Below are 15,348 nucleotides of genomic sequence, written 5' to 3'. Positions count from 1 at the left end.
TGGGTAATACCGCAGCTCTAACCTGCCTCCCCTAACGGCCAGGTTCATTAAGATCGGCGACAAGGAGGTGGAGTATCACCCCAAGTTCCGCCTCATCCTGCACACCAAGTACTTCAACCCGCACTACAAGCCCGAGGTGCAAGCCCAGTGCACCCTCATCAACTTCCTGGTCACCAGGGACGGGCTCGAGGACCAACTCCTGGCTGCCGTGGTGGCCAAGGAGCGCCCGGATCTCGAGCAGCTGAAGGTACCGGGGCCTGACGTCAGCCCCACGTGGCTCGGGGCGGGCTGTTCAGTCACAGCGAGGTTCCCTGACCCAGCAGCGGCCACCCCAAAGCATCCCAGCCTGTCGCACCGATGGCATCAGGTGCACCAGAACGAGCCGCTCTTCCTCCCCGGCGGCCTCCCAAACCGAATTCCAGACCAGACGACTAATTCACTGACGGCAGAGGAGCCTCAGCAGTGCCCAGACGGCCGCATGTGCCAAACCGCTGCCCCACCAGCATGGCCTTTGTGGCCGCCCCCTGTGCGTGGTCAGAGCGGGCTCAGAGCGGTCCCAGGCCCTGCTCCCTGGCCACACACGGCTGCCCAGGACAGGTTCAGGCTTCTCCCGTCCGTGCTGGGGCCTCAGCTGAGCGGTGGGGGCAGCGCCGGCCGCTGCCTGAGCCCGCCCCCCAGCCCCGCGGTCTGTCCCTCCTGCAGGCCAACCTCACCAAGTCTCAAAATGAATTCAAGATTGTTCTGAAAGAGCTGGAAGATTCCCTGCTGGCCCGTCTGTCGGCGGCGTCGGGGAACTTCCTGGGGGACACAGCCCTAGTGGAGAATCTGGAGACCACCAAGCACACAGCCAGCGAGATCGAGGAGAAGGTGAGCGCGCACGGCCGCCTCCGTGGGGGGCCGCCTCCCCCGGTCACTGAAAAGAGAAGCCACAGTCCCATGTGTGCCCCGGGGCCCAAGGCAGGGAACAGCATGCCAGCTGCCGGCCGAGGGTCACCCCCAGGCAGGGGGCGGACCCACTGCCCTCTGGCGCTATCCACCTGCTCGTCCCACTCGAGCCCCATTTTTTTTTGAGGTACAAGAGGCAAAAATCACAGAAGCTAAAATCAACGAGGCCAGAGAGAACTACCGGCCAGCCGCAGAGAGGGCGTCCCTGCTGTACTTCATCCTCAACGACCTCAACAAGATCAACCCCATCTATCAGTTCTCGCTCAAGGTGTGGGTGCGGCCAGGCTCCGGGGCGGGGGGCCTGGAGTCCACAGAACCCCCAGCCGTCAGGACAGTCGGGGTCCAGGCTGCAGACGGGTGGGAAGAGGGAGCTGGGGCACGGGATCTGTTCCAGGCCGGCACCCCGGGGAGGGGCTCCTCTCCCGGTGCCCCAGACCCCCACCCGCCGCGGAAATAAACTGGAGCCCCCACAGGAAGCACGGGGTGACCTCCAGCCCCATGAGCCTGTATGCACCCCTTCCCCAGGCCTTCAACATGGTGTTTGAGAAAGCCATCCAGAAGACCGCCCCGGCCGAGGAGGTCAAGCAGCGAGTGATCAACCTGACGGACGAGATCACCTACTCTGTCTACATGTACACGGCCCGCGGGCTCTTCGAACGGGACAAACTCATCTTCCTGGCCCAGGTGGCCTTCCAGGCAAGTCTGGCCTCCCTTCTCGGAGTGTGGTCCGCAATGCAGATTCCCGGGTGATGGCGTTCGTTGGAGTCATCGAATGATGCTGGGGGACCTGCTTGGGGTTCTGTTGACACGGGGCACGGTTGTAGGTGGCAACCACTGGAGGGGAGGTCCGTTAAAGAGAATTCTACAAAGACCCATCATTCTCACCGCATTTACGTTAATGCCGAGCAAGCAGTCCTGCGCCAGCGGGCGGATAACCACCGTGGACGCCGAACGCTATCTCTTAAGGAAGTAAAGATACTGACGGATAAATAGTTCTCCTGTTCATACAGACAGACCTGCTGAAATTGACCAAACAGCCATTAAATTCATTGTTCCATTAAATCGATCAAACAGCCCCTCCACCCTCTGGTTCACGGTCTCGTGGGTGTGGCAGAAAACACGAATTTCTAGATAGCTTCTGGAAGTTTGCTTCCCTTCCAAACTCAAACTATGAGTCAGGGTCCAGGTCGAAGAGGTTTTCCTTCACCTGCATGAGTTCCTGAGCGGCAGGCCCGGCGTGCGCTTTCTCCCCGCCGAGGGGGCAGCAGGATACTTGATGCACGCCCTAAATTTCCAAAGGAGTTTCTCTTCTGACCAAGAGACAGAAAGAAAAAGAGAGAGAGGGTCTGACTCGGGTGAAACTCTGCTCCGTGGCGTCGGAGAGGAGCTGCGCGGCCGTCCGTCTGTGGCGCTGTGGTGACCGTGGCCCCAGCTCCCCGGGGAGATGGACAGAGTGGGCCGAGCCACCTCTCAAGGGCCGAGACCCGGCCTGCTGGGCGCCCACAGAGCTGGTGGGCACGCGTGACAAGGCGACACGGACTAGGACCCAGAAAATTCCCCATCCGAAACGTATGTGTATATGTACCAGAGACGTACGTGTCCCAAAGAACTGACTTGTATACGAACACAGCAGCTCTGCTGATAATCGCCACGAGGTGGATGTGGCCCAAACGTCCATCAGAGGATGAGTGGATAAACCACACGTGGTCTCTCCACACGACGGAACATCATTTGGCTACAACGTGGGTGAACCTGGAGGACAGTGAGAGAAGCTGACGGGAGCGGGCCACATCAGGATTCCACTGCACGGGCAGATCCAGACAGAGCATAGACCCTGGGGTCACCAGTGGCCCCAGCTGGGGGGGGGGGGTTGCTGTGCACAGGGTCAGGGGTTCCCTTTGAGAAGAAGAGAAAGCTCCGCTTCTAGATAGAGGTGATACAATTTTACGAAAATTTTACGCTTTAATAGGGGTAAGGCGGTACATTTTGTGTCCTGTGTATTTTACCACAATTTAAAAAATCAACAAGTCAAGGTGAAAAGAAAGTGTTGCCCGGACCCAGAGGGCAGGACGGGCCAGGGGTGTGAGCTCCTCGGCCTGCCCTGCGTCTGTCTGTACGTCTGTGACCGAGGTCCCAGGTGCTCCTGCCAGGGGCTGGCGGCCGCCCTGCCCTGCTGTTGTGGGATGACGTCTGAGCGGCCCCCGTGTCCCCCCAGGTCTTGTCCATGAAGAAAGAGCTGAATCCGGTAGAGCTGGATTTCCTCCTGCGGTTCCCTTTCAAGGCCGGGGCCCTGTCGCCGGTGGACTTCCTGCAGCACCAGGGATGGGGCGGCATCAAGGTGGGCTGCGGGCCCCAGCACTGCGTCCCCTCTCTGCCGCCCAGCCCCTGGGGCTCACGCTGGGGACGTTTACAAGGCGGACATTCAGCGAAACGGGGCGGGGGGCGGACCCCGGAGGAGGGGCCGGGGTGCAGAGGGCTACCTGCCGGCTCGCAGGAAACTCTACTTTCCTGTCTGAACCCGGCGGTCCTTACTACCCGCACACAGCCCTGCCTGCACCCCGCAGGCTGAGCCACGGGCGGGGCGGCCCCTCCACCACCAACCCCTACCTCCCGTTCTGGCCGAGTGCAAAGGGCCAAGGAAGCTCCTCCGATTCCGGGCACACGCACTCAGGGGCCCTGGGGGTCTCCGTTCACAAGACCTGAAGAATGGGGTCCCCTGCGGTGGGAGCGGCCCCAGTCCCACAGCCCTCTGGGGGGAGCGGGGGAGGAGGCCGGCCCCGGGTCATGCGCTCCGTGGTTCTATCCGGGGCCCACAGTGGAGCCAGCGGCTCCTTTTAGGGCCGAGCCAGGCGGCCCATCCTCTGCCAGCGCCGGGGAGCTGAAAGGCCATCTGCCCCCAGGCCCTGTCGGAGATGGATGAGTTCAAGAACCTGGACAGCGACATCGAAGGGTCCGCCAAGCGGTGGAAGAAGCTGGTGGAGTCAGAAGCCCCGGAGAAGGAGATCTTCCCCAAGGAGTGGAAGAACAAAACTGCGCTGCAAAAGCTCTGCGTGCTGAGGTGCATGCGGCCGGACCGCATGACCTACGCTGTCAGGTGGGCGTGGCGCCCGGGGCGGGGGAGGAGCTGCCTGTGGCCCCACCCTGTGGAGGGGTGGGAGGGACTGGGACCCCGCCCACCGGCGCTCCGCCCCCTCCTCCTGCTAGCCTGAGGCACAAGTGATGGGGAAACAGGACACCCCACCTGAGCCGTCAAGATTCTTCAAAGTGTGGGCGTTAATGGCTCTGGGGCCACACAGAGTCCTTTTAAGATGCAGTGGGAACCGTGGCAAAGCCATCAGCACCCCAGGACTTTGATGCCCTCACTGGCTAAATTGAAGCTCAATCTTTTCCTCAGTTTTGGCTCCTTTGCAGAGAGAACTGTTCCAATTTCGTGAATAATTTCTCTGCCCCCAAAACCTCTGCACGATTGGAAAATTAATCACCATGGCCTTTCGGCAAGCCATCCCATTCACACCCCTGCTGGGACTGTCCTCTCACAGAAAGGCTCCAGGAGCCACAACATCACAGAACACCTGCACCAATCCCCCACGGGTGACACCTGAGATGTGCCATCCACCCTCCCCTGGAGCGGAGAGGACTTCCCTCCTGCCCACCAGGGCGACCAGGGAGGACGGAGATGCCACCAGAAGGAGGGAGGACAGAGCAGACAAGGAACCAAGCTCAGTGTCTGTTCTCCGACATGACACATTACGGTGTCTCTGCCTTTTCTTTGTCCTAGCAGAGCCCAAAAGCAGCCAGATTCCCCAAATGGTGCCTGCGTCCCTAACAGAACTCCCCTCCAACCAAAGCAGCGGCCGGACTCTGCCACTGGCTGTTCACAGACATTTCTGTTTTGCTGTTTGCTGGGGGCTCACGGGCAGGGCAGGAAGGGGCCAGACAGAAACAAGAAATCCCCGTCACGTGCTGGAAGAAGTTGGAACAAAGTCTGGGAAAGGTCAGGGTGAAGGACGCACACCTGGCCAGCACAGCGGGCACACGGCCCCCTGGGGGAGCTGAGCATATTCGGGTGTCCCCGCCAGCTGCCTCCAGAGCACTGTGGTGAGTCACCACCTGCGCCCACTCTCCAACATGGCACGATACGGTGTCACGAAGGAAGGAACTCGGACCCCATGAGCGTCTGCACCTTGCAGGGGCCTGGGCGACCCCGAACACCAGGTGAACCCAAATCCCGCTGTGACGTTTCTGCAGTGTCCCTGGGTATAGAGAAGCAGTGTAGCTTAAAAGCAAGGGAATTCAAATCCACAGCGAGAAACAGCAGCACTCATCGAGGGCATACTGTGTGCCAGGCACCATTCAAAGCATGAGCTCACTCGGGGGCCCCCCCATGGCCCGAGGCTCACTGGCCCAGAGAGGGCGGCACCTGGGGGTGGGGGTGCCGGCAAACATCTCTCCCAACAAAGGCCCTGGTTTACGGCAGTTTCTGTGATGTGGCTTCTCCACTGTGGCTGTCTCAGCTGGGAGCGGGCTCCCGCAATCCTCTGCCAAGGACTCGGCGCCCAGAGTGGCGGAGCCCATCAGGAACCAGTGTGCGCCGTTCATCGTTAATTCACCAGCAGAGAATGACCGCGTGGCCTGGCCACATCATTAGTAACCGTGATTTAGTGACATTCCTGCCTACGTTCCAGAAGTCCTTCCTGGACAATGATCCTAGCACCCACGTTCCCAGCCGGTTCCAAAGGCCGGAATCGAGGACAACTGGAGGCCTTTGGAAGGCATGCCCCCCCCACCCCACCCCTCCTGGCCAGGAGCCAGCGTCAGTTTGGGAAACAGGCCAGAGCAGCGGGTGAACACTGTCAAAGTGTCCCTGGAAAGTCCTGAGCCTCTGAGATTCCCCACGGAGTCAGAGGGAAGGAGTCGGAGGGCGTGGGGTGGCCTCCAAGTGAGCAGGCCACCAAGAGGCCACCTGACGGTCCTCCAAGATGAGGACAGAGCGTCCAGATGGCCGGCTGCTTGAGAGCGAGCACCTCCTCTCCCACTGTTCTTTCGGACCGACTTGCTTCTTCCAAAGACACTGAATCCTAGCATTTCAGCTCCTGTGACTCACTGAGAATACAGTAAGCTCAGCCGTCGGTGATGGAGGGAGAGGGGCAGAGCGAGATCCAAAGGTCACCCCAAAGAACACTAGATCTCCTATGAGAGGGGCCTCGATGGACCCCAGACTTCTGAGGGTCAAGAAAGACAGTTTGGGACTTGGAACAAAGAAGTGCTTTTGTGAAGAGAGGTATTGATGTACATTCCTTTTTTTTTTTTCCCTGTGATTTTTCTGATGAAAAATCTGATGTTTTGTGGTCCTTGAAGTTCACCAAAATGGCTACAACGTGAACATCCTTCCTCCTCAACCCCTGGTCGGAGGACTGCCACGATGCAGAGCCCCATCTGTGTTCTCCTTCTTGCCGCCCTTGCTGGAGCAGAGAACTTGACCCGACCTCTTTCTTGGGGGCACAGAGGGCTCGAAGGACCCAGGGGCCTCCTGGCACCGGGGCGTGCTCACCTGTGATGCCCTGGGTTGTGGCCCCACTGGAGCTTGTGTCCCCACCCACCACCCCCCCTTCCAGGTGACCTGCGAGCCTCTGAAAACGGGGGCAGCGTGACACGGCCTCACCTGCTCACATGCAGGCCTCTCCAGGGAAGTGTGCCCTGCAGGGCCGGGCAGAGACAGGGGGTGCCAGCACCTGCTCCCCCTCCACACCCTCTCCCTGCAACGAGGAAAGCCCCCGCGAGGACTGCCTTCCGGCCGGGGACATCCTCTGCCTTAGAAAGCCTACTAAGAAATGGCCCTTCCCCCTGGGGTCACAGCCCACCCTGTCCCCCTCTGCCTTCGGGGCTGACCAGTGCGTCTCCCTCAGGAACTTCGTGGAAGAGAAGATGGGCAGCAAATTTGTGGAGGGCCGGAGTGTTGAGTTTTCCAAGTCCTACGAGGAGAGCAGCCCCTCCACGCCGATATTCTTCATCCTCTCCCCAGGTGTCGACCCCCTGAAAGATGTGGAAGCCCTGGGTGAGTGTGGCCGGCTGGGGGCCGGGGGGGGGGGGCGGTCACAGAAGGGGGCGGCCACATCATTGGTGGTCAGCAAATGCCCATCAAAACCACGGTGAGGTCTCATAGCTTCTGTCAAAGACCCAGAAAGTGATGGGCATCGGAGGGAGCGTGAAAACAGGTGTCCGAGCAGGTACTTCGTAGGGCTGTTGGCTCAGCCAAAAGGCAGATACAACCCAGCGTCCCTCAACTACTGAATGGCTAATCCCAACGTGGTAAATCCATTCAACGGGCTGGCGCTCAGCCACCAAAAGCAATAAAGTGCCAACACGCGCAACCCGCAAGGAGCTAGAAAACACTGCGCCGGTTGGAATCCAGGCCAGACACAGAGGCCCCATTTATGTGGTTCTGGTTATCTGAAACATCCGGGATAGGTAAATCCGTAGCGACAGACCGCTGATGTGGCAGCGGCGGGGGGAGCGGGGAGCGGTGGAGGGAGAGGAAGGGGAGGGGCGGGGGCATCATTCGGGGTGATGAAAACGTCCTGGAACCGGACGGATGGTTGCACAACATCGTGACTATTAAATGTCACCAGACTGTACGCTTTAAGATGGTTCTTAAATGGGTAAATTTGACGTTCTGAAGTGTGTTTTACCACAATACAAAACAGAGCAGGAAGCGTGTGGAATTCTCAGCTGGGTCGCGGAGCCTCAACCTTCGTCAGAGGCCCCCCATGCGTTTCCTCTCCTTTAGGGAAGAAACTGGGATTCACCATAGACAACGGGAAACTGCACAACGTGTCCCTGGGGCAGGGACAAGAGGTGGTGGCCGAGAATGCTCTGGATGTGGCGGCAGAGATGGGACACTGGGTCATTCTGCAGGTACGGAGGCGCTCCTCTGGTGCAGGGGCTCCCCACCCTGAGACGGCCGCGGGGACAGGCCCGAAGCCTCGAAAGAAAGCCAGTCATGGGGTTCGCGCCCACAACCGTGGGAGGGGGCAGGCGGCTCCCAGGACGCTGGTGTTAGGCCCGAGGACCCCGAAAGAGATGCTGTTCACAAAACACCCGAGTGGCCAACAGCACCCCTCCTCCTCATTTGGGGGAAGCAAAAGTGGCCTGGGGGCACTCTGTCCACACTTTGGGTAAACCCGGCTGGGCCCAGCAGCCTCCCCACCCCCTCTCCTGCACCTCAACCAGCACCTCTAGGCCTGCCCAGCTCCCACTGACCCCAGCGTGTGCTGACCTCAGTCTGCAGGGCCAGCCTGGTCCCACGTGGAGACCCCAGCTTCGGGCCATTCCTTTTTACCCAAACCTCTCAGGGGAGGGGTGGGGACCGTAGCGTCCGGCCTTGTGCCGGCGGGGGTGGGGGGTGGGGGCGGCCGGGAACGACTCACCGTGGGGCTGGGGGTCTTGAATTAACGGAGCACAAGAACGGACTCCCAGGCCTCAGCCGTGTAGCTGACATTCCCCAGCGCGCCCAGGGGAAGGGTGGACGGCGGGCACCACCCCCTGCCAGGGAACGCGGTCGCGGCGGAGAGGGGCGCTGTGGGGCGCTGAGCCCCAGTCTCGGCCGCAGAACATCCACCTCGTGGCGCGGTGGCTGAGCACACTGGACAAGAAAGTGGAGCGATACAGCACGGGCAGCCACGAGGACTACCGCGTGTTCATCAGCGCCGAGCCCGCCCCCAGCCCCGAGTCCCACATCATCCCCCAGGGCATCTTGGAGAACGCCATCAAGATCACCAACGAGCCGCCCACGGCATGCACGCCAATCTGCACAAGGCTCTGGACCTCTTCACTCAGGTGAGGCGCTTCCCTCTGGTGCGTCCCCGGCCCCCCGGCCCCCATGCAGCCCCAGCCTCTGGCCCCCACTGTGGGGGGAACTGTGGGGACGCCTCCGCACAGGTCCTCGGTGCAGCACGCCACGCCAGAGCACACACTCGCACCTTGCACCACAAAATCAACATGTCCGTGCAAAACTGAGTCGAATGTGCGATGCGTTCAAATTAGGGCTGTAAAAACCAGAAATGCGTATTTTTAACCACTTTCACGACCTGCGAGTCAGTGCAGGTAAATGCAGTGTGCGTCGTCACCTCAGGAAGGGGCCCTGCTCCTGGCGGTTTGCTCAGGGCTGCCGTGCCCCTCCCCCCCCGCCACCCCTCCCCCCCCCCCCCCCCCCCCCCCCCGCCACGGCCCATCCCCACGGGGCCTCCACCCGCTTCGGTGGGGCTCCTCCCTCCTCGAGAGTCCCTGCGCGACCGGACCCCCTTCCACAAGCCCCTAGCGTATCCCCCCGATCTTCTGTTCCGCACCAGAACTTTCTGGGTGCGCTCACTTGATCTCCCCAGTGGGGTCTGAAACCTTTTTTTAAGGAAGACAAGACACCCCGTACCGTCTGGTAACACCTACAGAGATCTCGTTGTGGAGCACATTGTGCCGAGAACGCACAGCGAGCCCCTGTTCCTGGAGAGTCTGGGCTAGTGTTCACATGCACATGAGGGGGAGCGCTGGCCGCCTCCGAGGACGGTCCCTCTCATTAAAGGAATCCAGAAATGTCCTGAGTTTGGGAATGTTTTATTTAGGAAGCAGTTTAATCCGACTTAAAATCAATACTTAGGTGATAGAACAGCATTTCTGAACGACAGCAGCACAAGAAATCATGCTCCCCCTCCAGCCCTCGTGGACCGGGGCCTCAGGTGGGCAGTCCCTGCCCGCCATGCCCCTCCCGCCCCCAGCAAGCTGCTGGCAGAGGCAGGACTCGGGTCCCAGCCGGGGCGCCTGTGCCCCCCCCCCCCACAGGACACCCTAGAGATGTGCACCAAGGAGATCGAGTTCAAGTGCATCCTATTCGCCCTGTGCTATTTCCACGCTGTGGTGGCCGAGAGGCGCAAGTTTGGGGCCCAGGGCTGGAACAGGTCGTACCCCTTCAACAATGGGGACCTCACCATCTCCATCAACGTGCTGTACAACTACCTCGAGGCCAACACCAAGGTAAGGCTGAGCCTGGTGCCCAGCGGGTTTCTCTGCCCCTCCGACCCTTCCCGCCTCATGCTCAGGACGCATCACATAGAGCTCATTAGTCAAAGAAAACCTGCCCCGTGACCCCACCAGGCTGATAGGACGGTTGTTACCCAGGCCCTGGCCACCACCCCTGCAGCACCTGTCAGCTGTCTGGCAATTTTCCCACTTGTTAGCACACTGCACGGGGACAGGTATTTTTGGGGACCTGCCCAGAAATCCCTGGGCGGGAGGAGTGGATGAGGGACCTCCCTGGGGTGCAGTGTCTGGAGACAGAACCCAGGTTTAAAGGGAGAGCCAGAAAAATCCCCCTGGATAACAAGAGCGCTGCTTTCGTTCTCCTGAAAACGGAAGTAAATGTGTGCAGTGATCTGCAAGGGGCCTCGGAGGACCGGGAGTGGCCGGCCGCCCCCCCTTCCCGGGTCCCTCTCGGAGTCTGGCTCAGAGAGCCTGGCGCTGACACGGGAGTGCTGTGACCCCCAGGAGAGGCAGACGCCTGCGTACCCCATACGCCTCGGCTCCCCCGAATCAGCAGAGACGGGACTGAGGCATGGCGCAGGGGGTGGGCAGCAGCGGGGGGCGGGGGGCCAGATGGCGGGACCAGGCAGCACCCCTCCCAACGCCCTGGGGACAAGGTCGCAAGCGAAGCCCGGCTCTGCCCCTGACCAGGCACCCGGCCTCAGGCTTTAGGGGTTAAGCAAGGGAAGAGCCCCGGCTGGCTTAAGGGCACATGTTGGGCCACCCACCCGTTTCCCACCCTGCCATAAAGAGCTCAAGACGCGAGCACAGCCCCGCACGCCTGCTCCCCGCAAGCAGCCCAAGACAGGGGCCATCTGTGACCACCTCTGGTGGCCTCTGAGGGCAAACAGCGCCGCTGCCCTGGCCCTGACCGCATGGGACAGCCACCGCCCGAGTCCGGGTACAGAGTGCTGGCTTAGTTCCTGGCGAAACCCAGCCCCGGGAGGCAGGAGGGGCCAGCAGTCAGCTCTCCAGGGGGGAGGGCGAGGCCTTCTCCACCCGTAGGTTGGGAGGGCTAGAGTCAGAGCTGAACGCTGGCAGCCGCCTTCCAGCACTCGCGAACAAGCACACGCTGGGGGACAGCCACGACGAAGGGTCACCGCCATCTCTGCACTTCGGTTAGAGAAGTCTCCCTGGGGAGATGCGCGCGGGAGGAACAGTCTCGCTCGAGTTTTTTAAGACGTTTATTCAGACTCTCGCCCCATCGTACACACGTACAGAAGCCAAGGTGGGTAGGAAACTGCTCGAGGACGCGTGCCCAGCAGACAGCAATGAAGGACACAGGAATGCGTGTCCCCCGCCGAGCCAAGTGCACCAGGCTGGGGGTGGCGGGACCCCTCCTCTGTCGTTAGGTAACACCTGTGATGATGTCCACGTCCACGCTCGTATCCCCCCACCCCCGACTCCGAGCAGTCGCTCGGGAGAGGCCCGGCACCGTCTCCGACGTGCACTCCAGGACTCCCACCGGCACCATCCCTGCTTGTTGGTCCCACGGCCCCCACCCTGCGGGGACGGACAGGAGGCAGCTCGTGGGGCCGGGGGGCCTCCCAGAACAAACAGACTGTCCCCAAAGCAAACAGGCAAAACGCAGAAATACGCAGCTCAGCACATTCCCAAGATAACGAGGCAGAGCACAAATTTTCAGGCACAAAATGACAATTTAGAGCATGTGAATATTTTGAGTAAAAGGAGACCAAATCCATTCAACCGTTCAATCAGCAAGCTCTTAACCGTGTCAGGAGGCAGCCGCGGACCGACCGCCAGTCCAAACTGCGGGTGGGATGTGAGCTGTACTGAGTACTCTTGGGGCAGGTGAGAGAACGGAAGATACCTCGTTAATTCACCGTCTCCGTGCTGGTTACTGCTGCTGGAACAGGGCTCTTACGTGGCTGCTGGCAAATCTGAAACTTGGCGTGTGGCTGCCATTTGTGGCTCCCGTGCCTGGCCCCGGGCTTCCAGATCCCCCCCTAACCTGGACCACAAGGATCCCCCTCGGGCGGCGCTGTGTGTGCAAGGCACAGCGACGTGCTGGCACCTGGAAGCCGGAGCTCACCCGCTGGCTTCCCGGAGGAGGCGGCATTTGAGCTGGCTTCGGAAGTCGGGCGTCGCCTTGGTGAGTGGTGGTGGAAAGGAGCGTTCCGGGCTGAGCATAAGGTCAGACGCCCCAGGTTGGGCAGGTGAGCTCCCCTGCTGAAGCTCCCGGTGCTGCAAAGCCCCGCGGGGCACACACAGCACGAGGGGCGACGAGCCGGGAAACTCGGCGCCAGGCAAGCCCAGCGGGATGGCAAGAAAGACCCACTGGACGGACACACTGCACAGACCGACTGGCCAACAGAAACGGCACCCGAGCGTCCACACCCCCAGTCAGCACAGAATTAAACCGCTCTGGTCAGGAGTCACGGGTGGCTGCACGTTTCCGGGCAGGGGGTCACAAGGGTGGGCCCGACCGAGGGCACAAGTCGGGGCTGCAGGGCAGGCCTCGGAGCGGGACGTCCTGGGACACAGAGGCCAGGCCGTGGGCAGAGGGGAGCCGCTGGGCAGCCCTTGCCAGAGAAGGCGGGGACCCCGCCAAGGAGGGGCGGGCCTCCGGGTGAGACACCGCCGGGGCGGGGGGAGGGGAGGGGAGGCCTGGTAACCCTACGGAGCAGCGGACAAGGCGGCGACGGGGGTGACAGGAGGAGCCGGCCCTCACCTCACACTGATGGCCGACTGTCGGTTCTTACCAACCCCAACGGGGCAGGGGGTACTTCTCCTCACCGCCTCCGTCCTTCCTAAGGTGCCCTGGGACGACCTACGCTACTTGTTTGGAGAAATCATGTACGGCGGCCACATCACGGACGACTGGGACCGCCGGCTCTGCAGGACGTACCTGGCGGAGTACGTCCGGGCAGAGATGCTGGAGGGCGAGACCCTGCTGGCCCCGGGCTTCCAGATCCCCCCCAACCTGGACTACAAGGTGAGGGGGGCCCTCTCTCGGGGACACAAGCTCACCCTGTGACGCAACAGCAGCAAAGGGCAATGCCGTCCTGGCCGGCTCCGGGGGGCCAGCCTGGCGTCACAGACAGAGTATCGGTGATTGAGCAAGAAGGCCGGGACGGCTTGAAACACAGCCTCTGGGGAGGGGGCGTGGAGGCTTCGCTCATGTGGGCTGGGGTGGGGGGTGTTAGAGAACCAGTGGGGTTGGTGCAGAGGGCAAGGCGCGGGCGGAACATTCTGGTCAGAAATGCCTCGTCAACGGCGGACACAGGTTCCTTGGCAGCCCTGTTCACCGACCGCCCCTCTGCAGGGTTACCACGAGTACATCAATGAGAACCTGCCCCCCGAGAGTCCCTACCTGTACGGCCTGCACCCCAATGCAGAGATCGGCTTTCTGACAGTCACCTCAGAGAAACTGTTCCGCACGGTCCTGGAAATGCAGCCCAAAGAGACCGACTCAGGAGCAGGCACCGGAGTATCTCGGGAGGAGAAGGCAGGAGTCTCAACACGGCGCCCAGCGGCAGAGAAGGGGCGGGGCCCAAAACCTGGGGTCGGAAAGTGCGTCCCCAGAGAGCGGGCTGGGGCTGCGAGCCGGCTGACAGGCCCCAGGGGGGCCAGTCCCTGGGCGGCCTCCCCCACCTCAGCCTCTAACGTGGCTGAACTGGCCCATGAGCGGCGAGGGGGGAGCTCACCAGTCTGGACGCATAACAGTCCCTCCCCATGAGCTCAGACGACCACGGTGGGCTCACCCCAGTAACACAACCCAGACAACGTAAGACCTCTCCCTGCACTCCCCCTTGCCTTCTCGTGTGCAATCGGCACGTTTACGCTGCTTAGGAAATCCTGGAAAGGTTCTAGTAACAGGCAGCTAAGCAGGGGGCTTCCCAGTAAATAAACCGAATTCTGGATCACAAGACCCTCGATGCTATGAGGCCTCAGGACCCTTTTCTTGGTGTGATGACTGACACCACACATCTCCCAACCGCAGTGGGGTACGTGACCCCGTGCGGGCCACTCCTGGACAGGGTGTGACCACGCGGGTCCCCAGGGGACAGCCTACACGGCAGACACGGTCAGATGACCTGACATTCGGGAATGTCTGAAGGCACCAGGCTAGGGTGGTCTGCTGCCCCCGTGGCCAGAGTCCCATGGTCTTGACGACGGGACCCAAATAGTCAAAGCCTGTCGGCCAACATCCCCTCTTCTCGTCAGACGTGTGGCTGCACCTCTGCACCCTGCTGTTCAGACACCCGCCCCCCCCCCCCCAGCGCCCTTTGCTCCAGGGGTCCTAGCCGTGTGCATGCAACGCAGGCTCCCCAACCTGGACGCCGGGGGTGGGCCGGCAGGTGCGTGCAGTGACGGGGCTTGTCGGGGGACTGACCTCTAGGTGAAGGCCGTGCTGGAGGAGATCCTGGAGAAGGTCCCCAGAGACATTCAACATGGCCGAGATCATGGCGAAGTCAGCCGAGAAGACCCCGTACGTGGTGGTCGCCTTCCAGGAGTGCGAGAGGATGAACATCCTTACCAACGAGATGCGCCGCTCACTGAAGGAACTGAACCTGGGGCTAAAGGTAAAACACACGGGTCAGCCAGGACCCAGGGACGCGACTTCGGACGCAGGCTGGTGCCGCAAGCTGACTCACCTCGCAAGGCGGCTGCGGGACGCGGGGGCGGGGGTGGGGACCGGCCCTGGGCGCTAGCGAAGTACGGTCTCCTCTTGGTTCCCTGGTCCTGAGCTGCAGGCCTGCCAGGCCAGGGTGGCGCACACCGGGGCTCCGTGCCAAACTGCTTTCTCTCGAGGGCCGCTGGCACGGCAGTGGGGGGGGGGGGGTCGGGGGGGGGGGAAGGGAGAGACAAGGTGCGGTGACCGGCCCGGCCTGCATGCCTACCAGCGCCCTGTCCGTTTGTCCCTTAGGGGGAGCTGACCATCACGACCGACATGGAGGACCTGTCCGTGGCTCTGTTCTATGACACTGTGCCCGACACGTGGGTGGCCCCGGGCCTACCCCTCCATGATGGGCCTGGCGGCCTGGTTTGCTGACCTGCTACTCCGAATCAGGGTAAGGACCGTCTCCGCGGGTCACAGGAGGCCCGCCCCCGCCCCCCAAGGCCTCCGGGACTGTGGCTGATGAGAGGGGTGGGAAGGGGTGGCCGTGGGCCCCGCCAGAGGCCCCCGCCGGCCTGGCCCGTGTCACAGCAGGGCTGGAAGGGCGCGGCCCACACCACACAGACGCCTGACAGTGCAGGCGCTTCCTGCAGCAGGGAGGAAACAGTGGGTCCGAGGCGGGGGCAGCTTCCATAGACCGACACAGCCCTCTCCGCCACAGCCCAAAGACCCAGGGGGGGAACCCGTCGGGG

General features: G+C 61.8%; 1 protein-coding gene across 1 annotated transcript in view; it reads left to right on the top strand.

Annotated features, from left to right (window-relative positions):
- The window catches only part of DNAH17 (dynein axonemal heavy chain 17), a 98,549-nt gene that overhangs the window by 81,302 nt on the left and 1,899 nt on the right, over positions 1–15,348 (top strand). Inside the window, 17 exon segments of the mRNA XM_047093942.1 lie at positions 43–247; positions 703–867; positions 1,073–1,213; positions 1,471–1,641; positions 3,161–3,283; positions 3,846–4,039; positions 6,852–7,000; positions 7,733–7,860; positions 8,555–8,732; positions 8,735–8,781; positions 9,778–9,969; positions 12,791–12,970; positions 13,301–13,483; positions 14,378–14,413; positions 14,415–14,561; positions 14,906–14,986; positions 14,988–15,050. Of these exon segments, the coding sequence (XP_046949898.1) occupies positions 43–247; positions 703–867; positions 1,073–1,213; positions 1,471–1,641; positions 3,161–3,283; positions 3,846–4,039; positions 6,852–7,000; positions 7,733–7,860; positions 8,555–8,732; positions 8,735–8,781; positions 9,778–9,969; positions 12,791–12,970; positions 13,301–13,483; positions 14,378–14,413; positions 14,415–14,561; positions 14,906–14,986; positions 14,988–15,050 (2,383 nt within the window).

This window comes from Lynx rufus, unplaced genomic scaffold, assembly GCF_022079265.1.
Source record: "Lynx rufus isolate CCGP_SWC_20201006 ecotype Redwood Valley unplaced genomic scaffold, mLynRuf1.p SCAF_37, whole genome shotgun sequence".
Taxonomy (NCBI): domain Eukaryota; kingdom Metazoa; phylum Chordata; class Mammalia; order Carnivora; family Felidae; genus Lynx; species Lynx rufus.
This window is presented reverse-complemented; position numbering and strand designations above follow the sequence as displayed.